Source organism: Tenrec ecaudatus, chromosome X (genome assembly GCF_050624435.1).
Source record: "Tenrec ecaudatus isolate mTenEca1 chromosome X, mTenEca1.hap1, whole genome shotgun sequence".
NCBI classification, from domain to species: domain Eukaryota; kingdom Metazoa; phylum Chordata; class Mammalia; order Afrosoricida; family Tenrecidae; genus Tenrec; species Tenrec ecaudatus.
In genome coordinates, this window is record NC_134548.1 from 15,317,866 (window position 1) to 15,345,036 (window position 27,171).

General features: G+C 52.7%; 1 protein-coding gene across 3 annotated transcripts in view; it reads right to left on the reverse strand.

Moving 5' to 3' along the window:
- Nucleotides 1-5,912: 5,912 nt before the first annotated feature.
- PHKA2 (phosphorylase kinase regulatory subunit alpha 2) overlaps nt 5,913-27,171 on the reverse strand; it is a 59,884-nt gene continuing 38,625 nt past the window's right edge. The window contains exons 14-34 of one of the 3 annotated variants that reach the window (XM_075539625.1): nt 25,664-25,742; nt 24,587-24,721; nt 23,875-23,984; nt 22,529-22,673; nt 22,187-22,265; nt 21,083-21,252; nt 20,274-20,444; nt 18,723-18,811; nt 17,301-17,434; nt 16,923-17,079; nt 16,079-16,158; nt 15,901-15,979; nt 15,658-15,787; nt 14,770-14,871; nt 13,211-13,329; nt 12,634-12,663; nt 10,815-10,868; nt 9,385-9,555; nt 7,557-7,610; nt 6,807-7,007; nt 5,913-6,528 (exon numbers count right to left, since the gene is read on the reverse strand). In XM_075539625.1, coding sequence (XP_075395740.1) covers nt 6,358-6,528; nt 6,807-7,007; nt 7,557-7,610; nt 9,385-9,555; nt 10,815-10,868; nt 12,634-12,663; nt 13,211-13,329; nt 14,770-14,871; nt 15,658-15,787; nt 15,901-15,979; nt 16,079-16,158; nt 16,923-17,079; nt 17,301-17,434; nt 18,723-18,811; nt 20,274-20,444; nt 21,083-21,252; nt 22,187-22,265; nt 22,529-22,673; nt 23,875-23,984; nt 24,587-24,721; nt 25,664-25,742 — 2,460 coding nt within the window. In that variant the 3' untranslated portion in view covers nt 5,913-6,357. The remainder of the gene's footprint in view (nt 6,529-6,806; nt 7,008-7,556; nt 7,611-9,384; nt 9,556-10,814; nt 10,869-12,633; nt 12,664-13,210; nt 13,330-14,769; nt 14,872-15,657; nt 15,788-15,900; nt 15,980-16,078; nt 16,159-16,922; nt 17,080-17,300; nt 17,435-18,722; nt 18,812-20,273; nt 20,445-21,082; nt 21,253-22,186; nt 22,266-22,528; nt 22,674-23,874; nt 23,985-24,586; nt 24,722-25,663; nt 25,743-27,171) is intronic. The other 2 variants (XM_075539623.1, XM_075539624.1) reach the window with 2 other exon arrangements.

Here is a 27,171-nt window from a genome sequence, read left to right on the forward strand (position 1 = left end):
GAGCAGCAGCGTTGGGGTTAGGGGAAGGCGCCCTGGGATTGGAGCTGGGAGAGCCACCCAACCCTGCTTCCTGGAGTCCTACCGCGCTTCTGCTCTTCCGAGCCCTTTAGGGGGCCAGCTCGCTGGAATGTTCCTCTGACCATTGCTTTTGCTGGGAGGCCCCCTCCCTCCTCCAGTGGGTGACTCACAGTTTTTTCCTTTAAGTTTAAAAAAGGAAACGTGTCAAATTTAAGACTCAGCCCAGCACATCTATTTACAGTGCAGAGAAAGCTTGCAAGATGTGAAGCCTTTAGAACCTTATAAGGCCTCAGCCTCAAAGTCTGCAGCTAGCGCTTGTCACGCTCCAACTTGCGAGCTGGGAGGACCGCCGCGAGGGCAGCTGGCGGCCACTGGGTTGCAGATGGGAACGGACAGGTCTGAGGAGGGACCCCTTTCGACACTTCCTAGAGCAGTGGTTCTCCACCTTCCTCATGCCGCGACCCTTTCATACAGTTCCTCCTGTGCTGGTGACCCCCCTCCCCCCGAACCATAACATTATGTTCATTGCTCCTTCATCACTGTCATTTTGCTACTGTGATGACTTGGGCGACCCCTGTGAAAGGGTCGTTTGACACCCCCCCCAAGGGGTCGCGACCCACAGGTTGAGAATCGCTATCCTAGAGCCTAGACCAATCTACTGAGGGAAGAGTCCGTAGGCAGGTGCAGGTATATGTATACGTACTGGCACACACACAAATGTATGCGTCCACGTGTACGTGCACGCAAAGGAGCCCAGGTGACTGAAGGGGTACGAACCCAAAGTGGGATGCCTTTGACCCACTCTGTTGTCCCCTGGGAGAAAGGCTTGGAGATCTGCTTCCAAAATGAACACCACGTGGAGGTGCTATGAGCCGGAGTCCGTTTTGAATGGGCATCTATACCGTGACACCTAACAATGTGTATGCGCCTGGGCAGACTGCCGTGGCTTGAATAAGGTATAAGGCTGTAAGGAGTCCTCGGGGTTCGGGGCGGTGTTGGGAGGGGGAGGGGAGCAGGACTACTTTCGCTTCCTCTTTCCTGTCCCCGAATGGGCGTCCGTTTCCAGTGGCTGGAGTCTTGCTCTAAGTGGCAGAGCAGGGTGCGCGCTCCATGGCAGGAAAGGCAGTCTGGGGCATGGGCATGTGTTCCCTTCTCGCCGCCCTCACACATCGCTGCTCCTTCCCAGCTGTCAAGTGGCCTCAGACTCCTGCCCAGTTTCCCTGCATCCCATTCAAGCAGTGAGCAAGGGAAACCTAAGCCTGCTTTGGGAAGGCTTGTCACTAATGTATCATTGCCCTCCCACATTCGCTTGGTGCACCCTTGCCCCCGTCACCGACCCGGCTCTTCCCTCAGCCTGGAAAGTAATGGTCTTGCTCTCTGAAGCAGCTCTGCTCTGGCAGCCAACTGCACTGCCCTTCTCCAGGCCTCCCTGCCCCCTCACCTGGCTGAGCAGCTATTGGCTCTGTCTTCTGCTGTCTGAGACCAGAGGAAGGTCTAACCAGGACTGGTTATTGTGTCTGGGAGAAGCTCCTGTCCTGGGCGTAGGGCCTCATCCTGGGTCCAAGAGGAGCAGTGGCATGGCAGACACAAGGGCAGGCTTGGAGGAGGCCCCCACCATCTGCCAATGTCACTGCATCCCCCTGCCCTGGAAACACTGAGCCTGGGGGTGGGGAAGGCATTGAATGGCAAGCTGCCCCTCCCGCCAGGCCCTCACCCTAGGAGCCTCCATGATCCTGTCAGTGCTGGAGTGTGCGCCCTGAGCAGCCAGCTGGGCCCCAGGTGCTATTGGGGATTCTAAGACAAAAGGCTCAACCACCGCTCTAGCACAAGCTGGCTGGCCAATTTAGGGACAGAGACCCCCAGACAACTTCCCTTTGAGGGAGGTTCAGGCTGAAAGTTTACAGGAGTCCTCTTAGCATGAGGGCTTGGCTGCTTTCTGGCAGGAAGAGCTGCCTCACCCAGGTGGCAGCACCTTAGAAGGGGAAAAGAAGTGGAGGAAAAGAAGGGGGCTCCATGGGACAAGGACGGACGGGGGTGAGGTTTCTTCAAGGAGCAGGATCGTTCGGATGAGAGACTCACAGGCTTGCCAGCAGCCAGGGGCTGGTCCCTGGTGACAGCTGGATGACATTCTTCACACTGTCAGGAGTGAGGCTGAGACCATGAATCTGTTCCAATTCTTTATTTTTAAATCCCTCAGCTGGTTAAAGACATTGAAGGAGAGATGTGACAGTCACTTGCAGTCCCAGATGGGCCGTCACTTAGGTCCAGAAAGAGGCTCAGGGGACTGGGCTGAGGTCACTGGCTGGCCCCAGGGCCCTTTGCCAGGCCTTGTGGAAGCTGAGTGAGCAAGGGGGTCCCGTTCATGGGACTCACAAATGTTCCCAGCCACCCCTGAGCCCAGAGGGGCTGTGGGACCAGCGTTCTCTTGGGAAGCGGCTGGGATGGTGTGCTAAGGCGAGTCCTGGGGGCCCAGGCCCTTATTTTCTGGGGTTGTGGCTTTAGTGGAGGCTCAGCATCTGGACCCAGGCCGTCTGAGGGACCCCCACCCCCCGCTGTGTACGAAGCTGAGTCCACCCTAACTCAGGAAGGGGGCCATCTCAGGTGCTGGCATTCTCTGCTCCCAGCCAATAACCCCGGAGTTCTCTGTTTCCAGGCAGCCACCGCAGGGGCAGAGTACCAAGTGAGCAAGGGAAGCATGAGCCTGCTTGTGTTACTCATTTGCAATGAACAATGTGGTGAAACATATGAAACTGTTTATTACAGGTGAGCAAGTAGGTCCAAGTAAACCCGTGCTTATCTTGCTTGTTGGGTAATCGAACACTGAGCCGAGGCACCAGTGGTTTTATCAGGGCTAGGGAGTGGTTTCGGGTATTGGTCCTGGCTGGGGATCCCCCAACCTGGGTCTCTGGCCCTGCTGGCAGCCACATGACTGACTCACCTGTTCTTCTTCCAGAGCCATCGTTCTATTCCAGCCAGCCTGAGGTGCTTGCAGATCAGAGAGTGACACACAGCAAAGGACAGCCTGAGCCTTGGAGAGATTTGAACTAGGGCAGAGCCAGTCCCAAGGGCAGCTCAGACCCGTGGGGCCCCCACGCTGGGGCGACGGTGGGCACTTGGTCCAGAGCAGCAGAACCCGGGGCTTAGGTGTCCTTTCTTTGAGGGGTTCTCAATATTCAACCCACCTCACCAGTCCCATTTCCGAGCACCCAGCAGCACTGGCTCAGAGCAGGTCCTGGGTGAATCCAACTGTCAGTCACAGAGGGCAGCTGAGCAGGTAGATGTCACATGACTGCAGAGTTCTTAAGTCCAATCCTCCCTTCTAAGGGGGCTCTTTGGCCAAAATTCCACACCCTTGCCTTTAAACTGTCCCTCAGAGTTTTCTGATAGAAAATTCCCCTCTCTCTAACCATCAATCCAACACTCCGAGCCTTCACCCTCAGGTGCTTGTTCAGGCCAGAGCATGCTCGGTGTAACAAAGCCGTGTCTTCCCCCAGATGGCTTTCTGAGGGGGTTCAGGGAGAAGGTGCTCCTGGATGTGGAGCAAAGCAAAGGTACGAGGCTTCGGGACCCTTTGATAACAAGAAGCCGGAAAAACAAAGTCAACAGAACAGAGATGACTCGGCTGTAACTGATATCGAGAGCAAGCAAGCCTCCTGTCTTCTTGTCCAGAGATACATGACAAATGGCGAAGCTTCTCCGGCTTCCTGAGAGCTTGACTCTTCTCCCCCCACTTTTGACAGCGGGAGCATTTACTTCTCCCCAGCCAAGCAGTTCATGCACAATCTCCCTCATAAACAGCTGTGGACTGTCCAACTGATCTGACAGGAGGCAGATCTCAGGAGCCTCTGAGCCTGGCAGAGTGCCTGTCCTCCTGCCTGCTGACCTTGGGGGTGCCAACTGGGCATGTCTGCCTTCGAATGAGCAGGACCCCACCACAGCCAGAGGCAGGTGAGTTGGGGATGCTTTGCTGTGCTCACTGCTTGCTTGTTGCAGTGCTGGGCTTTAAGCCTCTTGCACACTGGCAGATGGACAGTGGAGCACACTAAGCCTCCATGCCTTGCCCCCCAGGCCCTAGATAGAGGATTTACCGCTTCTGAGTAGGGAGAGTCCCTGGCAGTGGCTTGTCCTGAGACAGGCCATTCTAACCCTTCAAGGCCCAGCAAGGTCAGCGCGGGTGTCTGGGCTCCCAGGGGAGGGTGGCGATGCTGCTTTGGGCAGCGCCTCGCTCGCTCAGCCATCTCTTCGTGGCCTGGGCCTCAGCTGCTTGCGGAAGGGCTCAAGCCTCAGAAAGCTGCGCTAGGGGCTTTGAAGCTGACAGCTGGCTGCCTGTGGAAATGCAGTGCTATTTCAGGGTTTCGTTTTAAAGAGGTTTCAAAGGAGAAGCTTGAGGCTCGACGAAATTGCTCATTAGGGCTCCTCTCCCAGCTGCTGCTCGACTGCGGGCCCAGTACAGCAGCTGTGTCTTTCTAGCCATCCACAGGCAGGTGGCTGCTTCATGCGCTCACCTAGGGGCCGGCAGCGCTCTGTAAGTTTGCTCCCAAAATGCCAGCAGCACAGGCTGTGCGCGTCGGAAATGATTCTCCGGGGAGTGTCAGGGGACTGACTCAGGACGGGCGGATGGGGGGGGGGGGGGGGCACACACACTTGTACACAACTGCCCCTAAGGAACTGGGGGATTGTGACCATTGAACCCTCAAAGGAAAATGGACTCGGCACCCCCCACCCCAGGCTGTCAAATGTAGAGCAGCTTGTCACTTCTCTGGGTGTGGCCCGGAGCCAGGTATGTGCCATGAGCTGCTTGCTCGCTGCAATCTGCTGCACAAATGCAAATCCCTATGGCAGAGGCCACCTTCCTGGCGCAGGCCCATCCCTCTGATAGTGCCTCATGCTCTGAAGGTTTGGTCATCTTCCCAGGTCAACCTCTCACTGGGGGGTGGAGTGGGGTGTTAAGTCCCGAGGGCCAAGTTCCTATTCATTTCTCTTTGTATTTTCACACCTGACACTGACAGACGGGCAGCAGGCTAAAGATGTGTTCAGGAAGGAAGGTGCAGTCTAGTCACGGAAGGGTTTCATGTACTTACTGTCATGGGAAGGGGACAGGGGAGGCAGAATGGAGGGAGATTCCAGTGTCGGAGAATGACTGGATGGACCTTGCCGAGGGGGAATATGGTGGCTTCTGCGAGAGAGGGGACAGAGTGTGAGCCTGTGCTCAGAGATGCTGCCCAGGTGGCCTCTCCTGCCGTGTCTGTGTGGCATCCACTCAGGGCTGTGGCACACGTCCCCTCCATGGCAAGTGTGTAGAAACTGCCCAAGGCCAAGTTTCCATCCTAGAGGCAGTGTCACCCCCAGCGGACACAAAGGGCGGGCTCTGCCCTTCACAGCTGCTTGTCTGCAGGAACCTGTCCTCCTGGTGGGGGTTCACCAGGCCCAGGGGCCCTCTGATCACTACCTCCAGTCATACCTACCTGAGAGGTTTGAAGGGACCGTGCTTCTGGGGCGAGGTCAAGCACACTCTATTTATAGCAGGGAAACATTGTTTCAGTGGGAACACACCACTAATTTTCGTGGCAGCGGATGACTCACTCTCCTGACAGGATGGGCTCACCCTGAGCACTAGGAGGTGGCATCAGGCCTGCTGGGAGGGGAGGTCATGCCACCTGGGCAGCAAGCCGCTGAAGTGGGGCCCTCAGTGAAGGCACCCTTTCGTTTTTGTTGGGTTCTAGAAGCTGTGGAGGCATTGATCGGCCATGATAAACCCTTTGAATCCGGTGAGCTGAATGTAACTGGGAGTGACATTCGCAATCTTGACAACAGAGAATTATGGGAGGGGAAGGCAGCCATACCAATGAAACCACCAGAGCCCACCGAAAAAAGCAAGGCATCACACCACCAAAGCCCCGCAGAAAGAATCATTCTATTGGGTAATCAGTTTGGTCCAGACACACTGCCTCCTGTTAGACACCCCTTTCCCCAGGTCTGTGTGTCGAGCTATTGCTGCTGGAAGACCCTCTTTAAGATGTGCCACTAGCTCATCCAACCTATTTCTGGAAATCTGAGAGGGCCAATTGAAGCTGCCTTCACACTTCACCCTGCACTCAGAAGAGACCAATTACCAGTTCCTCTTGAGTCCACATGCCCAGCTGCTGAGCAGAGGACCCCGGGGGAGCACAGGGCACGGCGGCTTCATCCAGAGCTCGAACAGGCTTCAGAACTCTTCGCTGCGGGTCTATCTGATGGGACGTTCCTTTGTGGCTGCACAGGGAGGTCAGGGGAAACAAAGTTCCCGATGAGGCTAGAGGACTGTGACTGACTTAGAACACAGTCCCTTACAGCCGAGAGCTACTGCATCTGGCACCCTGAGTTGGGCAGCAACTCCTGCAAATGTGAGGTGACCGCTTTCGTCAGGTACGTCATGGTCCCATAGGCCCCGCTGGGTGCGCTGTCGTAAAATAAATGGCAGATCCCTGTGGTCTCGTCTTTCTCCAGGCTGTCCAGGCCACAAATGCCCATCTGCAGCAGGAAGGAGGAAAGGGATCAATGAGCAGAGGCTGGCTGCCTCCCTGTGAGGAGGGCACTGTGGGGATAGGGTAGGGACTCGGCCAGGGCCCTGGATGTAGCTTGTAGGGCTGTTTGGAGTAAAAGCTCCTTGGCAACTGGCCTACATGCCTCCCCAAGTTCTGAGAGTTCCCAAGGGGCCACTGTGCTTACACTAACTGTGATGATGTTTCCTGCTGCCCCTTTCCTATTGGATGCCCAGCCTCCCCACAAGCTCCCCTCAGGATACCCACCTGGTCCTGCACGAACAGCTGGTTGGCCATCTGCACGATGTGGTCCACATGGATGATGCCTCCGAGGCTGGTCATCTCCGTGTCTGAGAGCATCGTCAGCACCAGGATCGCTTCTACCAGCAGCTGCCGATACTCAGGCTGGGGTACTCGATTCAGCACAGACTCTACGTGCACAGCGAACTTGATCTCATGCGGGGTCATCTGGCAAAGCAACCAGCAGCAACCAGGAGTGAGGCACAGGGGCCCTGCGTTCTGCCCCAGGTAAGCCACCTCACTGAGCAAGTCAGCCAATAGCACCCTTTGCCTGTCGCCCACCCTGAATGTGCTCAGGAGACTCCATGAGCAAACCCCTGCCCTGGGGGCCATGGTATCCATGGTTCTCATATAGGCACTGGGATCAGGGACCCTGCCTCACTCTCCTTCACGCTTCCCTGTGGCATGGTCCCTTGGGCAGAGGGAAAATGAAACCATCTATTTTGAAAAGACTGACCCGAGTCAATAAGCCAAGGCAGGCAGCTGCATGCAGCTAAGGAGCCGGGGCCAGGAGAGGTTTGTATGCTATGGGGAGCCCCTCCGTTCTCTAGGGGGATCTCTAAGGGGTCTGTGCCTAGTGGGACAAATCTTGGGTTCTTAGCACCAAGAAATGGGCAGAGCGCAAGGGTTAAAGGGCTCATCCCAGACCTCCAGACCACCCGACCAGAGCCCGAGTTATAAAGTGAGGTGGAACCAGCATGTGGCAACTTGTCATACCTCTTGTGTTGCTGAGGAGGGGAGGACGTAGCCATCAATGGAGAGCCCGTGGCACTGAAGGCAGAACACATATAGCACTTCTGTCACATACCAGAATGTGACCAGTAATTGAACGTGTGTTCATGTGCGGGCACACGTGTACACGCGGGCACACACCTCCAGTCGTTCTGCCTGGAAACCCGCATGAGGGCTGGAACACACCAGACTGCCTGTTATTTTTAGACAGCTTGTTCTCACTGCCCACGGGCTGTGTTGTCAATGGAACAATTCTGGAGAAACCAGCAGGGGGTCTTTCCGAGCTCGCAGGACCAATGCCCTCAGGCGCTGCTGCGTCCTCTTCTGTGGCGCCTCAGTCACTTGGCATTGAACTTGGCAACCAGGCCTGGCGGCTGAGAGGCCCCCTTTGGCGCCATAATAAAGGGTGGCTTTCATGGCTCCTGCTGGTTGAAGTGAGGCTCTGTGCCTTTGCAGGCGTCTATTTTGGAGATTTCTATAATAAGCACCAATCACAAAGGACCGCGGCACGTGCACAGACGCGCACACGCCCGCTTGTGGGTATAAATATCAAGCAGCAGCACAAGGAGGGAGGCGGCCTCTTCACAATAAGAGCTTCTTGGTGGGGAGCCAGGGGCAGCCCAGGGGAAGCGGGTGATGCCCCAGGATGAATGGGGAGATTTTCAAGGAATAGCTGATGGGGGTCTAATTGACTTGGCCCTGAATCAAGGCCCTGGCCCAGCAGGGCCACGGCCTTTGTCCCCAGAGCAGTTGAGGACATAGTGGTAATGTTGCCGTTTTGCATGCAGGCTGTCTTTGGCTCCTGAGCAGCAGCAGACTGAGGACCAGAGGCGGGGGTCTGTGAGGCTGCCCGTAGAGCCCAGGCCAGCAGAGGCCCAGGGCGAGGCTGTAAAGCCCACGTGTCTTCAGGAAGGGGGTGCAGGCAGCCTGCATTGGGGGTTGCTTTTCCCTCGTGCTAGAACCAAGAGCAGTTTTGGTGTGGGCCCTGGAAGTCCCAGTAAGTAGGCTCTAGGGCGGGCTTTGGACAGACAGAGTCTGGAGCTCAAAGAACAAGGGCACTGTTTTTGCACCCTGCTTACTCCATCATGGTGCCTGGGGCTGTGTCCCCAACACGGGTTTCTGCTGGTACTTGTACCACCCCCAGGCAGTTGGGAAAGTGAGTGTGGTGTGTGTGGGGGAGGCACTCAGGGTGGACGGGAAGATTCCATCAGGACTCTCTCCGTACTTTCTAGAACAGTGGTTCTCAACCTTCGTAATGCTGTGACCCTTTAAGACAGTTCCTCATGTGTGGTAACCACCAAGCTTAAAATAAATTTCATTGCTACTTCATCACTGTCAGTTTCCTACTGTTATGAATTGGGTGACCCCTGTGAAAGGGTTGTTAGACCCCCAAAGGGGTTGCAACCCATAGGTTGAGAACTGTTGCTCTACCCAGGAGCCTGTTGGGTGGGCCTGGCTGTCACAGGGTTTTCATGACTTCCCTATTTCCGCACCCCACCCCCGCACTGTTCCTTGTCCCATTTACTATGCTTTCAGGAGTACTGGGCCTCTCTTCAGGTGAGCCATAGGGTCTCCATAGGGGCCATGTCTGGAGACTTTTTAGCTAACTGGGGAATGGGGTGCTACTGATATCTGGTGAGTAGAGGTCAGAGAGGTTGTTGAACATCCCACAAGACACAGCGCTGCCAGACCCTGAACCCTGGTACGTGAGACTGGTACTACACCACTTAAAGGAGCGACACGTGCACCTTTGGAGCACGTGGCTTCTAGCAGCGACATCCTGAGTACATGGATGTGTGGGGCCCAAGCTCACCTTCTGGAGGAACGTCCACACCTTTTGGTAGAATCCCACGGGGACTCTGTTAATAGCGCCATCCAGCCGCCGCCTGCGCAGCCACTGGCCCTGCCGCTCCCCCCAGCCAATGTGATGTCCTCCCGAGTCCGTCGATGACGTGCCCGTGGGTGAGGAGGGGGTGCTGGATCTCTGCAAGAAAAGGCAGCAAATGACCTTCAGACCGTCCCCGTGCAGGGGGCCACTGGCAGGTGCTCGTCGCACGCTCTGTTACCAAGGAGAGCTGCTCTGAGAGGGCGCAGCACCCTGACTTGGCCTGGCCCATTTCTGTTTGACCTCTTTCCTTAACTGGGGTGCTAACGTGCCCCTTCCGCACACTCAGACACCCCGCCTGCCCAGGAAGGGAGTGGACATGGTGGGCCAGGCACTGGATGGAGATGGCCTGAGGGCCAACCTTGACGCCCATATCTATCAGGCTCCTGCTCTGCTGCTTCCTTGGGGCTTGGTCTCATCTGAGTAGGGGCCTCAGGAAGACGTTCCATAGCCTGTGAACAACCACTGGGGGAGCTCGCTGTGCTCTGGGAGCATGCTGGCTGGTGGTGAGGGTTCATTAAGGGGCGGCTGTTAAGAGCAGGCCTGCTAAGGGCTCGGTGCCTGGAACCCCATGGCCTGGGATATGGGGCCCCTGCGCTGTGATGGGAGAGCAGCCAGCTGGATGCTAGCTGAGCCCTGATCTTCTGAGAACCCCCAACTGCCTAGGGGAAGACAGCTCGAGAGGCAACTGGAAAGGTTCTAGGGTGGGGGGCTGGAGACCTGGCTCCCCTGCCCACTCTCACTGCCATCAAGCTGCTGTCACACCCTGGGCAGGGAAGGGAATGTCTCCAAGTGGCAACCTCAAAGGTACTGGTGGGGCAAGGGAGCCCCATCTCCAACACTCTGGAGGGCCGAGGACGGGCTCTTCTTCATATACTCCTTTCTCTTTGTTGGGATCTTATTTTGAAAGGGTCCTAGAGGAAGAGTCAGACTGGCCTGTGAGACCAGGGACTTCTAACACCTCCAAGGCCATTCTGAGGGCCACCTCCTAGGCAGTGAGTGAGTAAATCACTCAGTACTGTGGTTCCATGCAGGGCAAGGGAAGCCAGCCCAGGTTCCAGAAGCTTTCAGGACTTGGTAGGGAGAGCATTTCTCCACGGCCTGCCGAGAGGCAGCAGAAGCAGAGAATTGAGACTTGGCTCCAAACAGAAAAGCAAGCTCAGTTCAGGAATTTCTCAGCCTTCTAGATGCTTCTGAAAAGTACAGGTTGGGGAAGGTGTCAACATCAAAGGAAAACACACACAATCTCTGCTCACATCTTGGGAAGTGAAGGATGGGGCGGGAGGAAGCGAAAGGCAGTAAGAGGCCCCAGACCCTACGGACAAGGAGGCAGTGACGGGCTTCCCGACCTTGTTTACCACAGACTTGGAGGCTTGTGCACTGTTCGGCAGGGCCTGGCCCACAGAAAAGAACTAGAAAACAAAACGAGTCCACTCAGTCAGGGACAAGAACACTGGAAGGAGGTGGAGGGAGGGGGAGCAGCAGCAGCCAAAGCGCCCCAAGAGAGGAGGAGCTGTTCTTACTTGCACCACAGGCAGATGCCCTGCCTCAGGCAGCACCTAGCAGCCGGGCTATGCGGCCACCTCCATAAGAGAACCTGGTAGGAGGCCGCCCTTCTAATGTCCAACGACAGCAGGATAGAGGGTGTCTCATCAAGTCAGGACACACTTTATTTTCCAAAGCCACACCCCGAGATGGGGCTCTCTTCTGTCAAGGGCTGTGTAAATCTACAGCAAGCAACAAAACATCCCTAACAGGCCTAGAACGATAAGTCGTACCATGAACGACTGAGATCCGGCTGCTGCCTGCTGGTCAACTAGCAGCTCATCTAAGAATCCAGATTGCCAGGTTCCCTTCACTGCCGTATGAGCACCCGGGTGCACCCGCGACACGGAAAATGACATGGAACCGCTTACATCGGGAACCGATCCTTGATGCACACGGCCCACTACAAACCTTTTTCTGGGCCAATTAAGGCCTTCATGGAAGGAAGGTGCCAAGACCGCACTGAAATGGAGGGAGAAGGAACTGGCCATCTTCCCCAACAGCTAGTCACTCGGATGAGGGTGACCGAAGGGAGGGTGCCACCGAGTGGCCGGCAAAGGGACAGGTTTCTGAAAATAGGTTTCTGGCTTGGGAAGAGGAGACATTGAAATGGAGATCAGATAACGTTTTCCCCAGAGCAACGCATAGAGGCCATGTGGATGTATTCTGGTCTCCAGTGGTTGTCTGGGGATGGAGCCGATAACTTGGAGAAAGGGGACCACAAATTTCGGGAGGAAGGGAGGATGCAGGCCACAGGGGTAGTAGGAAAGCCCGACTTCCCACAAATTTTTCCCTCTTCGATTGAAATCCCAAGTGACCAGAAAGGCAGATGCTGTTTTGGGTGCAGTGGAGATTTTGAGTGACGGTGACCCCATGTGAGGGACGTTCTGCATGGAAATAGCTCACGAGATCTTCCCGTGGGGCCACTGGGTGGGTTTGAACCCCCAACCTTTCAGTTAGCAGTCGAGCTGGGCTCCTTGTGGAGAAGAATAGCAGTAGCCTGGCAGTGGAGATTTTGAGTGACGGTGACCCCATGTGAGGGACGTTCTGCATGGAAATAGCTCACGAGATCTTCCCGTGGGGCCACTGGGTGGGTTTGAACCCCCAACCTTTCAGTTAGCAGTCGAGCTGGGCTCCTTGTGGAGAAGAATAGCAGTAGCCTGGTAGTGATGTAATCACTGGTCAAATTTCCCTTTCTTTCCTTCTCTTTGAACCGTAGGAGTGAAGGGGCGGTGCCCAGAAAGTGCAAATGGTTACCATGTTCCACTGCTCACTGAATGGTTGAAGGTTCAAGTCTACCCCACAGTGCCTCAGAAAAAAAGGCCTGGCAATCTACTTCTGGGAAACTAGCCTTTTTAAAAAAAACCAACCCTGCTATTTGAGCAGGCACTTGGACGCCTCTCTCCAAGTATCCCATATCAAGTCAGAGTTTGATCATCTTTTTTAAAAGTCTGGGGGACAAGATCTCCTGCTTTTGAGCTCAACTCCATGCCTGTCTCCAGGGGCCACCTGTCCCAGCACCTCCACCGCAGCCAGCCCCAAGCAGAGACACTTCCCCTGCATTCGCATCACAGCCTCGTCCACATTCAGGAGTACCCACCGCAAAGACTAGACAAGGCACAAAGGATTCACCTGTTCATCAGCACTAAACCGCCTGGTCATCTGCAAGTAAGAGCACAGCGGGGAGTCAGCAGGAGCCACCTGGCAGCGGGGCGTCCCTGCCCTGGGGCTCACTGTCCGATGACTCGGCACAACACTGCCCGTGCTGCAGGGTGGGACTCATTCCAGTGGGTCCTCACGACCCACTTATGAAACAGAACATTGGAACGTGTTCCTCTCTGCAGGTTATGGGGTGCAGCGCCTGGCCCATTAGGCCCATTCAGTCCAAAGGAACTGAAAATCCAGGGACTGAAGCCCACTCTGAAGCCACCCCTGGCTGAGGGCTGGTGAGCAGCGGGCATCATGTGCTACTGCTATTTCTGTGGGCGATGAGTGACTTTTTTTAGCAGCTGTGGCCCACTTGAAAGAGCAGTTGTAGGGGACGAGGCTGACCTGGAAAAGGATGCTTCCTGCCCAGGTGGTGCTAGGGATGAGGGAGTGTGTGGCCTCCATAGGGCGTTACGGGCCCTGGTTTCTGTCCCTTCCTAGGCCGAGCCCAGGGAGGCACACCTTCCCTCCCTGAGCTGCCATCGCCAGGAGACCTGCGTACCTGTTTCATCTCGCTCTTCAGCCTGATGATGCCGCTCCTTTCTTGTTTGGTGGCACCAGTGTGCCCCACCTCATGGATGGAGATGGCAGGGCTGGATGTGGTGGAGTGGATGGGGCGCACTGGAAGGGGGAGAGACACAAGTGGTTTTCAGAAATGGCAGTGCCTGCCCTGACAGAGGAAATGCAGGGCTGCCTGTGACAAGCTGCCTTTTAGTCACGTCCTAACCTCACCCCGACCAACAATCACTTCCCTTAGAGAAGGGGCCTCTGTGGCCCTGGCAACAGTTTTCAGCATGCAAACTGGTACCTGGTCCACAGCTTGGCTCAACATGGGCAGCTGGGACACAGAGGAGGAGCAAAGGGCAAACGTCCCTTACGTCACATGCAGAAAAGGCCTAGCAGTCAGCAAAGGTGTACCTGGAGGACCGTTGTCATCAAAGTGACAATGGCAACTTGAAAGGTTAGACAAGACCCTTGGGGGGCAGTGAGTTTACAGTAATGAGAGAGCAACAATGGGGGAAAGGGAGGGGGCGATAGCCACACAACTGGAAGCACACCATCGGTGTCACGTGGAGAAACGGTGGGATTGGTGGATGCTCTGCTGTGTGTGTCCTCAACCAAAAGAAAAGATTTTCAAATACGGTGAACTGCCCAAAAAAGAAAGCAAACACTCACTGGCCATAAAAGCTATCACAACTGAATATGCGCTTCAAAAATCATTTCCTTCTTCTCTTAAAGTGTGTCTTCTTGTTTAATGATCTCACAATCACCTTTTCCTTTTACTAGTTTGTTGAGGGAGGAAGAAACACTGGCAGGGGAGTAGAGATGGTTGGGAGGCCCCGTGGGGCAGGGCACAGCACTAAAGGGACAGCGGAAGGAGAAGGGGGAAAAGACATTCAGGACTGATCACAATTCTAAGCCTGTTCACACTTGCTACTTCATAGATTGAACATCTGCAAGGACAAGTAATGCCCACCACCTCAACTCTCACTGTGGAGACCCGTCCTCCCACAGGGGGTCCTACAGGACACCAGAGACTCTGTCCACCTTGCTCAAGCACCAGTACCAGCTGATGTGTCGTCTATTGCAGCTCATGGAGACCCCATGGGTAACAGACTACAACTGTGCTCTCTATAGGACAGTCAACAGCTAACTTTCCAGGAATAAACTGCCAGGCCTTTCTTCTGAGGCTCCTCAGAGTGGACTCAAAGGCCAAGCTTCAGGGAAGTCACTGAATGTTTAACTCTAGGGACTCTTTTGTTCAAGCTGTTGTTACTGTCAAGTTGGTTCTGACTCTGGGTGATGCCACGTCTGCAGAGTAGATCTGCTCCCTGGGGTTCTCAGAAGCAGATTGCCAGGCATGTCTTCTGAGGTGCCTCTCGGAGGTCAAACCACTTGAAGCCATGGCCATTTGCTCCTTTTCATAGAGAGAATCTGAGCTTCATACATCCCCTCTCCAAAGCTCTATTACATGAGGATGGTTTGGGGTGATGCCAGGTGGGGTCACCTGGGCAATCTCTGGTTCGCCCCCCTCCACAGAGTGAAATTGCTTTTACTTACTGCTTCTTTCAACACCAAACTCTTTGCCACTGAGAATATGGTGCAGGAGACTTTTCATATCAAAAGGACTCAGGTTCATCAAACTCTCAGAGGCTTCTTCTCCTAAAGGCAATGTGTATTCAGTGTCAAGGACATAGGGTTGGTGACCGATGAGGACAGAGCTGGGTAATAGGGGGAGGGGCAGTGCTGGAACTCCTATTCCTCGGTGCTTGTAAATGCTGCTGCTGACACATGGATCCTAAACTAGGTTTTTTCCTCACGCTTCTGAAAAGAAGCCAAACTCACGGTCACAGAGTCCCTTCTGACTGAGAGACCCTCCATCAGATTTGAGACTGCCAGTCTTTATGAAAACAAGCAGCCTCATCTTTCTCCCAAGAAGCAGCTTATGGGTTTGAACTGCCGACCTTGCAGTAAGCAGCCCAATGTGTCACCCATGATGCCACCAGGGCTCTCTCTTTGGCACTTGATATGCTTAAATGAGTGGCCCTTCTTCCCCACCTGACAAACCAAAACAAAAGCCACAATGACTGCTATCCAGTCAATGCTGACTTATCGCGACCTTATAGGAAAGAGTAGAACAGCCCCTGTGGGTTTCTGAGACTGAAACCTCATCTCTCTCCCATGGGACTCGCTCTCTGCACTGCAAGGCACTCGCATGGGAGAAACTAGTTCAGCATGAGCACATCCAAAGCTGGGAAGCTCTAGGTCGAGACTACCTGGGTGGGCGACCCAGCTTAGCACAGTGTATATGCAGGCAAGGTGGCCCAGCACTGAGTGGTGGCAGGGTGTGCACCTCAGACCCACCGGACCAAGAGGCAGGCCCAGGTAGTGGCGGAGCATCCCAGACCTGCTGGACAAAAAGGCTAGCCCAGGTCCCCTGCCTCTCACCTGAGCAGTTCAGGCTCCTCGCCAGCTCCGTAGCCATCACCTGAATGATCAGTCCGATGCGGAGTCGCAGCATCTCCACAAAGAGGCTGGGCTGGGCCCTGACATACATGGCCAAGTAGACAACAATCTCCTAATGCCAGCACAGAGTGGGGGCAGCACTTTAGAGCCTGGGCAGGGTATGCACTAGGCCCTTCAGGTTCTGGGGACAGAAGGAAAAGCCCGCCTCTCCTGGCAGCCCCTAACCTGAGTGAGGACGGCGATGCTGATGTCCTGCCCACTGGCTTCATAGATGAGTCTTGTGAGTTCCTCCGGGGGGAGTGGCCTAGGAGGGAGAGGTGGATCACAGGCATGAGACAGTACTCCCTTTCCTCATGAGCAGCTCCCAGGCCAGCTCCCCGCAGTATGTGGCCCGGCCACTTACGCGGAGATGGTCTTCTCTCGGGGCTCAGGGGGCAGGCCCACAGTGAGCTGCTTCTGGTGGGACAGCAAGTCCGTGCAGGCCTATGGATTGGGAGGGGAGGGGCAGGGCCAGAAGAGTCACTGCCAATAGGTTCAGAAAGGTACCTCGACAAACCTTATGACCAATATGGAAAACTCTACACCCCAGACTCAGCCACCCAAGCCAGAGCTGGGTCCCAGTGTGGCTCTGCAGGGCCCGTGGGTGGGGAGCAGGGAGAGGGAGGATTCATTGTCTCTCCCTAGTACTTACCCAGGAGGGGTGGGTCACTAAGGGTTAACGACCACCTTCCAGTTCCCAGTGAGTGACACAATGACTAAAATACACGTTCTAGACCTTCCAGAACAGTGTCTGGGTGGGTGGGAGAGAACTAGTGGTCTCTGCACTGTGGGTGCTCTCAGAGGCCCGCCCATGATATCTCAGGAAACCTCCTGAGACTAAACGGGCAGTGGGGACATCAGACGGGCCTGTTTTGCTTGGGGCAGGGGTCGGGAAACAGCAGCTCGAGAGCTATATGCGGCTCTTTTGATAATGCACATGTGGCTCTGAAGTCAAACTGAAAAAATAAAACCATCATAGCTTCATTTACAGGATAATATTCAGATTTAACAGTGGTTGCATTTGTTTGTAAAAATAATTTGCGGTGAATAAAATTTAAATTGTTTTAAGGACTGGCTCTTCCGTTTCAACAGTTTGCTGCCTCCTGGCCTAGATGCAAACCCAGTGAGAGGAGAAACAAAGGCTGGCAGGAGATAAGGGCCTGGGGTAAATAGAAGACCCTGGGACAGCCCTGCCCACCAGCACTAACCTCTTCCAGGACCTCCACTTTCTTCCTGAGCAGGCCCGAGATGTAGCGAATCAAACCCCACTCTTGGTGCAGGCCGGCTTTGCCATATAGCTCGCTGAGGAGGGTGTGCACCGTGACCCCGTGCTGGCCCGAGAGATTTGTGTCCCAGTTGGCACCCCTGTCACAAAGTAGAAAACCCCAGAATTATGGTGCTGACACACCTGGCGTGAAGGCTGGGAATAGGTGAGCTCTCACTGTTACTCAAGCATGGAGCCTAACCTCAGGGTTGCATTCTCCAAGGTCCTGTGCGATGGGGGAGAACAGAAAGGCAGGGCCTCGGTGTGCTCGGAATCAGGAAGGGGAGAAAGATCTGAGGCACCATGAGAGCTGTACACTTACTTGATTACATACAGCATATACAAGATGTCTGCTTGGTCCTGGAGATTGGAGCAATCCTTCAGCTGCTCGACCAACTTCTCGCAGTCCACATCACCCTGGTCATCACAGGGCCACTGGAATTCGCCTTCTGGAGTCTGGCCGTAGGAAGCCAAAAAGGGTGGCGTGGGGGAGGGCAGAAGGAATTCACAGGCTTTTAGTAGAGAAGTGAATCCCCTCCCTGTGCTTCTGGAAATTTGGGGTACCTTTTTATTTGTGTGTTTTAGCTACTTTTGATCAGTAAGGCACTTCGTTGTCCATTTGTGAGGGACTGGGTTGAAGAGGTGAAAACGTGGGTGCAAAACTGACCTCTGTGATTGGAAAGCGGTAGCCTTTGGGGGAGGGGGAGAGAGGAAGTGGTGGGGACTGCACGGGTACATGGTTCTTCAGATACAGATGCTTCACTTGGGCACCATGTGTTAAAGAAAACAATACAAGACACACACACACACACACACAATGTAAGGTGGGTTTAAGAAAACCTAACCAATTGGGGTTAAATTGAAACTTTCTCCAACAGAAACTAGATCTTTGTACTCATGAGAGAAAGTATCAGAGTATATGAAGGGAAGCGATGGAGAAGTCCCTGCCCTGTCATTCTCTTGAGCAAGCTTCACTGTCTGTTAACATCCCCTGATAGAACTCTGGGAAAAAAACTCCACCCCACCCCCGCCAGCCTCCCCACCCAGACAGCTTTGCAAGTGGTACCCCTGGGCGGGCCAGCACAGACCTGGTTCTTGGGCTAGGTGGGGGTTACTTTATTTCCTCTCATGCTACATAGGTTCTGAGGGAAAGGAAGAGAGCCTGTACCCTTGCCCCAGCCCCAAAGCATAACGGTCTGTGCCAACCAACCCAATCCCCTGCCCCCTCCATTCCGACCCATAGCGACCCTGGATGGGGTTTCTCAGGCGGTCAATCTTTACAGGAGCCGACAGCCTCCTCTTTCTCCTGTTGAGGGGCTAGTGGATTGGAACGCTAACCCAGTGGTGAGCAGTCTAAAGCGTACTCGACAGAACCACCACACCAACTCAAATCTGATTCCCAAAGACAAACTAGTTGGGTTCTCTTCAAAATCTAGTGAGTGCTTCTAATTCTACCACAAGAAACACGACCCTTTGAGTTCAACTGTTTTCAAAAGCACCAGAAGCACCAATATCGAATATCTTACCATTTATTTTTTTTAAAAGATCATTTTAATGGGGGCTCTTCTAGCTCTTATGACAATCATACATCAATATGTAGCACGCATATTTGTACCTAGGTTGACATCATGATTATCTACACATTGAGTATATTTAAGCCTTTGGTATCAGCTCTTTTGACTTTCCCTCCCCGCTCCCACCCTTGTGACCCCTTGATCAATGTTAAAATATTCAACTACTTTACCTTTTTCAGCAGGGGCTGAGGAGAGTCAACAAGATTCAGTGACTTCCGATGGACACTCAGCATTCTCGTTGGCAGAGCCATGGGAACAACTGGAAAACAGCAGCATCCCGAGGGTCTTTATGAGGAGCGAGTATGGACCCAGAGACTCAAGCAGGAAGGGGAGGAACTGGGAGACAGAAGAGGGCCAAGCAAAGCCAGGAGTGGGGGAGAAGGACTTTTGAGAAGGATGATGAAGGAAGATGCCAGGACAACAAGCACCCACACACCAGGCCAGAAGGCCCCGTCTTCACTGGGCCCTCGTCCTGTGAACCTTCAACAACAACAACACTTTAATCTACTGAAATGACTCGAGAGCATGCTCTGAATTGAGGAGGAGGACAAGTAGCTCAGGAAACAGGGACTATCCCAGGATGACAGGCGTGCCCGGGCCAGTGCACTATCACACTAACAGAAAGAGGCTCCAAGAAAAGTCATGGGCCCCAAGGTTCACTGTGATGACTGACCTTGTGAAGTGTTGTATTGCAAGGTCATTGGAAGGTATATGTAGAAACAAAGCAAAGTGAAAAGAAAAGGCAATTATTAATTTCAGAAAGATAGAAAGTAAAGCATCCTTAAAAACAATGACATATCTGTGTTCATGAGACAGGAAACTACAGAGGGAAGGGGAGCTGAAAATGGAAAAAAATGTGGTTCGATTTTTTTAGTATATTCCACAAACAAAAGGGGGAGATATATATATATATATATATATATATATATAAACTATTAATAAATAAAAACAAGAGAAAGGTCCCCGCTTTGAAGACCCTCCATTGGTCTGAGTGGTTACCAAAGGAGGCAAAGAAAAACTGAAACAGACCTGAATTCTATGGTAACATACAAGTTCATTTTAAAAACAAACCAACCCCAAACAAAGTAAAACTGGCAATGTAATCGGTATACAATAATGCTCAGTGGGAAGTAATATTTCAACATATGTAATAATGCAAACATGAACACTGATGTAATTACTGAGTTGTAAACACCTAAAACCAAACCCATTTCCATCGAGTCGATTCTGACTCATAGGGACCCTCTATAGTACATCTTTATGGAAGCGGACAGTCTCCACCTTCTCCCTAGAGCGACTGGTGAGTTTGAATCCCCAACTTTGTGGTTAGCAGTCCAATGTGTACTTGACAGTGTCATCAGGGGTCCTTAGCTACAGTGGAAGGGGAAAGTAGGGGAAGCAGAGGAGTGACGCTGTAAAACAACTCAATCCACATCCACAAAACAGGAAGCCAACAGCGAGAGAATAAAACTGATGTATCACCAGGCAGTGGTCTGAATCCATAATTTTAGGAAAATGGAGATACGTAAATGACAGAAGAAACAGCTAACAGTGTTGGAAGTGGCTGCCTCTGTGATGGCTGGCCTGGGAGAGTGGGAAGGACTGAGGCTGGAAACCCCTGCATGCTGTCATTTAGAAGCCTTTGATCTTTAAAATTATGTCCATATATTACTCTGATAAGAGAAAGTCATTTAACAAGCAAAGAAGTGCTAGTAACATACATGGAATTTCCAAACCCTTTGCTTTTGCCATGACGGAAAGTATGTCCCGAGTGGAGTGGACGGCACTGAAAACATGACGGTCTTCTGTCTTACTAAGAGGGGGCAGATAGCACTTCAGAGACGTGCTTTGTAGCAGGTGGTTGATATACTGGTCAAGTTCATCTTGGCTGTCTGTAATTGGACAGATGAGACAAAGAGCCAATGAGAAAAAGCCTATGGCTGTGCAGTATGAAAATCAATCAACTGGAAGATGGCATAAGACTGAGACATCTGCACACCCACGCAAATCCCAATCATGTCACAAGAGTTCTACACAGATAATATCTATGCCTGCAATTTTACTGTCTGGAAAATCTCCCTCCCAGGAAAGGGGTCAGGGTAGACTGTACATCGCATCATCTGAAGATGAACGACACCATTCAGAAGACGATGTGACTGGTCCTTTTTGTTATGATGAGTGAGCTGAGCATGACGGAACCCCCACCCCAATCTCAACTAGGATCGAAAAGATCGGTCCCGCTAACCTAAGAGTACGGTCTATTTGAGGAATGCACTATGCCTAAGGTTCTATCATTAATATACACAATCAAGTCTAGATAATTCTACATACCATTTCCTTTGAAAATCCAAGCCGCATATTTCTGGTTCTTTGGTGAAAAGCCTTAACTCCTAAACCTCTGTCTGTCGAGGTTTAATAAAGCCTTACTTTGGAGGGCCTCGCGTGTAGGTTAGCTTTTAAAATTGACATCAAATTCATTTTAGTAGCAGCCAGGTGCTGAAAGCACCGCAAAAAGCACTCACAGGCTTACCTTCATTACAGGTGTTTTCTAAATAGCATCCTACATCAGAATCACTGTTGGGGCTTGAGCTGCCATCGCTGTCATCGTCAAACAACTTTTCATCACAGTCGGGGTCCAGGAAGGTCAGGTATGTGTAGAAAGAGGTGGTAAGAAACTCGGATAGGCTTCCCAGTTGCACTCTGCCAAGAAAGGCATTTCAGAAATGCAGGTGGAGGGTGCCCACACTTCGGACACAAAATCACTGCGCAGCTTTTCAACACGCACTGGTGTGGCACTTCTGCTAGAATCAATCAATGCACTAGTGTGGCACATGTAAGTAGGCAAGGGATCAAAGTGGAAACATGTACCATAGTAAAAGGCCTACAGGAATCACTCATCTCTTCCTCCCAAAGTTGTCAAGGATTTCATTTTGCTTGGGTCCATGATCAATGTTCATGGAAGCAGCAACTTAAGAAATCAGGTGAAATATCGCCCTGGGAGGATCTGCTGCACAAGACCTCTTTAGAGTGTTAAAGAGCAAGGAGGTCACTTTGAGGACTAAGGTGCACCTGCCCCAAGCCGTGGCATTTTCAATCACCTCAACTGCAGGTTGGATCATGACTAAGAAAGAGCAGGGTAAAATGGCTGCATCTGAATTATGGTGCTGGTGAAGAATAGTCAAAGTGTCATGGACAACAACTGTTCTGTTTCGGAGGAAGTACGGTCAGAGTGCTTCTTAGAAGGAAGATGGCAAGGTAAGAGACCCACTGTAAGTGCTCAGCAAATGGCTGACCGTGTTACCGCTACCATGAGGAGAGCGAACCTGACGGAAGAACTTATTTTGAAAAGTTCTCCCAAATCTCACGTCATCCACTGGGTGGGAACTTTTACAAACTGGAGGTCAAGGGCCTGAATATGGGTGGAGCTGGTAGCCAGATGGCTACAGAGGGATGGGGCCAGGGAAACCTTGGCCTGAGCTTGCCTACGACGGCAAACTCTGAAAGCGTAACAGACACCCAACTCAATGCTGCTTGAGACAGGACTCTCTCTCAACCATTAACAGGAACAACGGGGTTCAGAAGGTAGAAGACTTGGGGAAAAGTGGTCAAGGTCACTATGGTCATTCCAAATCACCTTGCTCCTCCAAAGTAGCCATCCTCTAGTTTCCGAATTGTTGAGAGAACTGCAGAGTGAATGTCTGAGCCATCGTTTGCTGAAGGAGAGAAGAAAAGTGAAGGATTTATTTACTTAATCTGGGAATACAACTTTTATTTTTTTGGTGGCATGCATTGAAATGTCTTTCTTAAGACAACCCAACATACTTAGGGCATAGAAGATTCCCAAGATATGCAACCCAACTGCTAAGGGACGCCCCCCAGTGCACATGGCTCTTCTCAGGGGAGCAGTTGTTGGCACTTTGGAAAGGGCCCAACCCGACACAGGGCCTGACCCAACCAGACGAAAAGGATGCGTTACTGAGCATGGTGTGGGTGATGGGAAAGGTGAGCGTGGGGCGGCCCGTCATCCGCCAGCAGGTGCATAGGTGGGCCAACTCGATCCGCAGCATCTCCACGATCATCTCATTGTCAAGAGCCAAGTAGAAATGATGCTGGTCAGTAAACTGAAAGGTAAAACAGGCCAGGTCACGGCCCTCTGTCAACCACCACCCCTCCCCGGCAACTGCACAACTTGTCAACCCAGGATGTGGTTCTAATCTGCCTCATCCTGAAGCTGCTGGCCTCGCGATGGATGGACGGGAGGTGCCCCAGCTTCATTAGCATGGAAGCGGAGCTGTGTACCCTGATTTATTCTCCGTTCCTTTCTACTGCTGCTGTCCCTGAAAGCAGATCAATAGCTCCTTAATTCCTCCTCCTGGAGGGCTGCTGAGAGCAGGTGAGCATAGAGACTTTGTTTACCTGATGGATGACCTCGTTATCATGGGCTAAAGGTACTGCTGCCTGATAGTGGTGACGATCAAATTGTCCTCTGGGTCTCGGGACTAGTCCGTGCTCAGCTTGGGACTGAAATTCATTACTAGGAAACATAACTAACAAGATTTTGGTGAAGAGAATGGGCTAGGATGGAAAAGAACAACTTAGGGCTGCAACTGAAAGAGCCCTGGTGGCATAGTAGGTTATGTGTTGGACTGCTAACTGCAAGGTCAGCAGTTCTAAACCACCAGCTGCTCTGAGAGAGAAAGATGAGCTTTCTATTGCCGGAAAGAGTTGCCTTCTCGGAAACCCCCAGGGGCAGTTCTACTCTGTCCTATATTTAGGCTGGCTATGTGTCGGCAGCCACTTGATGGCAGTGTGTGAGTGTGAGCCCTAAGACCCTGCAGCCCTCCCGGACCCAGGGGGGTGGGGGCTGCATTCCACACTCCATGGGGACAAAGCCGCCTTCTAGCTGTGTGGATGAAGGCAACGTATTAGGTACGTACTTCACGGGGAAGGCCCTTGTGTTTTGGGAAACGAAAACTTGGAAGCGGACTTCTATAAGAAGTCTAAACAGTGTAGTCCGTCTCCAAGCCAGGGAACTGGAGTCTGGAGCTCAGGGGGCGTGAAATCGCTGCTGCAAGGCTCGGGGATGAGCGGTGAGCCCATGCTGGGGCATAAAGTGAGGACTCCTGACTAAAAGTAAGGCCCCACACAGGGCGTGCCAGGAAGCATTTAGCGAGCACCGGCTGTGAGCAGACACTTGTGCTGGGAAATGGATGCCATGGCACATGTCTGGCTGAGCTCCAGGCACGCATCATCTCCACGGTCAAGCACAGGGGACCGGGGAATGGGAGGCTTGCTGTTTTGCTCGGGGCCCACGCTTCTCACCTGGGGAGTGAAAGTAAAAACTTGGTTCCTGATCACGTAGAGCTTTGAGGTGCCCAGGACACCGATGTGTCGATATGGCCGCCCGCTCAGCTTCATTGTCTTATTGCGTCCTATTGGAAAACCAAAGAGAAACTGGAGCTGGAGTCACCCAGGCGACTTGGGTTAAGGCTGGGATTCTTTGTCTGTGGGTTGTCCTGGAAGATGAGGTTAAGATAAGAATGATGAAACAAGCGCCAACCACTTTCTTTTAATGCACATGTATGAACAGCTGCTTCGACGTCTGTATAGAATAAAACTGGGAAAAGGCCTTTGTAAGTATTCACGGTCCAAGTATTTAGTACTCAGCTGTAATGCTAGAGTCACATTTTTTTCCAGAACTCAAGAGAAGTCCTCCCGTTTTTAATAGGCAAACAGGTATTTTCTGATACTTCAGCTACAAATGATGGATATGGCGAGTGACGGCTCGGCTTGTGGCTTTTCAAGTGGGGGCTCCTTATTTGAAGCTGAGCCAGTTCTCATCCACCCACCTGCCTGGCAACCCCCAGAGGTACGTGAGAAAAACAGCTTAGGCACCATCCAAACGGCAGACACACAGGCTCTGATGCTCCCCACAAGCCCGCTGAACTTGCAGATATCATAGCTCACCCCCGACTCCCAAGCTGGAACTGTGTTCCACCCTCACACCAGCATGCTGGCTCGTCCCTAGACCTACCAAGCTTGGCATATATGTGGCTCAGAATCCGGCCAGGCTGGACGCGAATCGGATGGATGTCAGCGATACTCTGAACGTTTATCCCATGCTTCCTCAACAACTCCTTGATGTGATTGTTTTCTGCCAACACAGAGACTGGGGACAAAAAGGGTGGTGGAAGTCAGAAATGGGTCTGTAGGGCCGTGAGTGAGTTCACCCCTGAGCCTCTAAGAGGAGTGGAAGAAAGCCGCCATCACAAGGTTCCCCTCATCCGCACGGCATGAAACAGCGGTAGACGTCATGAAGTCTGGTGCACATTATTAACTGGGTGACGCTCATTGGAGTCCCTTGCTCCATCAGGACCAGGTATGGCCCAGTGAGGCAGTGGCCCCAAAGGCCAGTATTGTTCATGTGGTTGGTAATTGCTCTCATATATTAAGTGCACAGTGACAACCAAACGTGCAATCTACCAGAAGGAGATGGTTTTTTTCTGCAGAAACCACCAATCTTGAGGGGGGGAGCAGGTGTGTGTGTGTACTGTGCTGTGACATTAGGTGGGGTACAGGAGTTCGAAGAGGCAAGAAAAGGTTTCAGGGCTTACCAGCAAGTGCCCTTGTGGTGCCTTCCAAGGAAGGCCATGAGGCACTCAGCAGAGAGCCTCGCAGAGCCCTAGCTGGCTCTGGGCCCTCTCAGGAGATGGTTGAAGAGGAAGGGGGGTGGCGGGGGCCTGTGAGAACGGGGGCCTGGAGATCAGAACAGAAGGTGTGACGTGACCTTCCCGTGTCTGTCAGGACCCGGTTCTATTTTCCAAAGAATAATCGGTATGAAAAATGATGCTCAATGAATTACTTGTGCCCCAGATGGGATCAAGGCTTAGAAAACAATTGCTTTGTAGAAATCAAATTTGTGGCTGGGAAGAAGATTATTGCCTTTGGGAGCCTCTGAGTTACAGAAAGTATGGCACAGAGCTGCTATATGCTAAAGCGTGCACCGGCCTCTGCTGTTTTCTTAAATTCAATCAGAAACTAGGGAACCATTTGAATTAAAAATAGCATGGTTTTTTCTAAGTTAATACGAATAGTAAATATGCTCACACACCTTGCACGACAACATCAGGCTTGATGGCAGTGGAAAATCTTCGATTTAAGGGATCGATTTCCCCGGTGGCCAGGAATCCCTGTGAAGAGAGGGCAACAGTGACGGCCGAAAATGAAGTCCTCTCGGACTCTCGCTATGTCATCCCTTCCTGTTTGTCCCCAGTCAATTGCTTATTGATGCTGAAGCAGCAGGGGCTGTTCTCAGCTGCCACTGCAGATGGCATGTACTAACGCTTCCAGAAAGGAGCTCTGGAGGTTCAGTGATGACACTCAGCCCCATCACTTGATATGAGTGCTAAGAATGGTGCCTGCTGGGGACTGGGGGGAGCCACCTTGTGAGGTGGCCACTGCTTTCAGTGCCGTTCCACAGGTGCCCAAGGTCAGCGGCAGAGCATGGCCTTGGCCCATGGCTGACTATCTCGAGGCACAAGGTTCCCCTGCCTGCTTGCCATGTGGATCCTTTCATTGGCTCTCACATTTTCGATGAATGAGCCCAGCCCCAAGGGAAAGGAACATGGTGCTCAGGGAGTCCTGAGGAGGAACTGGGTTGGATGCTGGGCCCAGGTGAAGGCCTGACACTGGAGCGGAAGGCCAAACACCAGGGTGGAGCTTCTTCCATCTCGCTGATATGGAAGGAAATCAAGTGCTGCAAGTTATGAGATGATCCAGGCCAACTTTTTCCGTTCAGATGAGGGAACCTAGGCCCAGAGAAGTTAAGCAACCTGCTCCATGTCCTAGAACTAGTCAGAGGCAGGGTTGGCTTTCCCAAGCAATATATGCACATTTGCCTTACTTGCCCTACCCCTAAGGACAAGCCCAGGGAGCCGAGCTAGACTCGTGGAAGCAGTGCTCTACCTCAACACAGGACCCCTCCTTTCACTGTGAGAGTTTTAGGGTGGCCTTCTGCCCCAGTGCTGTTCTGGCCTCCTTTCCAGAGCCTGCATGCCAACTGAGGGCCCACCCAGCTCCTTGCCCCAGGTTCTTCCGCCATAGCTTCCCTAGGGTGTTTGGCTGGGCAAGTCCCTTGTGAAGGCCTAACAGTACAGACTGAAGTTCGAGTTGGTTCACAAACATCGCCATTTCAAAAGCGTAAACCTGGGGGGCAGTAAGTGCTTAACAAAAAGGAGTTGGTGGCACCGGATGTTCTGGGTAAGGTGCTGTGGGTGGTTTGAGGGAACTTTGGATTACAAAATGCACCACAGAAAACCCTATCAGCTGCCTGTTCACCTATGGGATCTTGGAGTCCTTCCATTCCCTCTGCCTAAGGCAGGGCTAGGGTTGCCGGAAGCAGATCTAGGCCATTTCCAAACCCTGTGTCTGCTACAGACATGCTGAAGACGCCTCCAGATGCCTGCTGGCCAATAGCTCAGAGGGGCTCCAGGAATAGGCCAGGAGGAGCACTAGCAGGAAGGTAGAGAGGGCCTTGGCCTAAGCTTTGACTCCGAGCTGCTTTCATGGAAATACGAATCCATAAACCATGGCGTCAGAGCTGGGGTGGCGTAGCCCAGT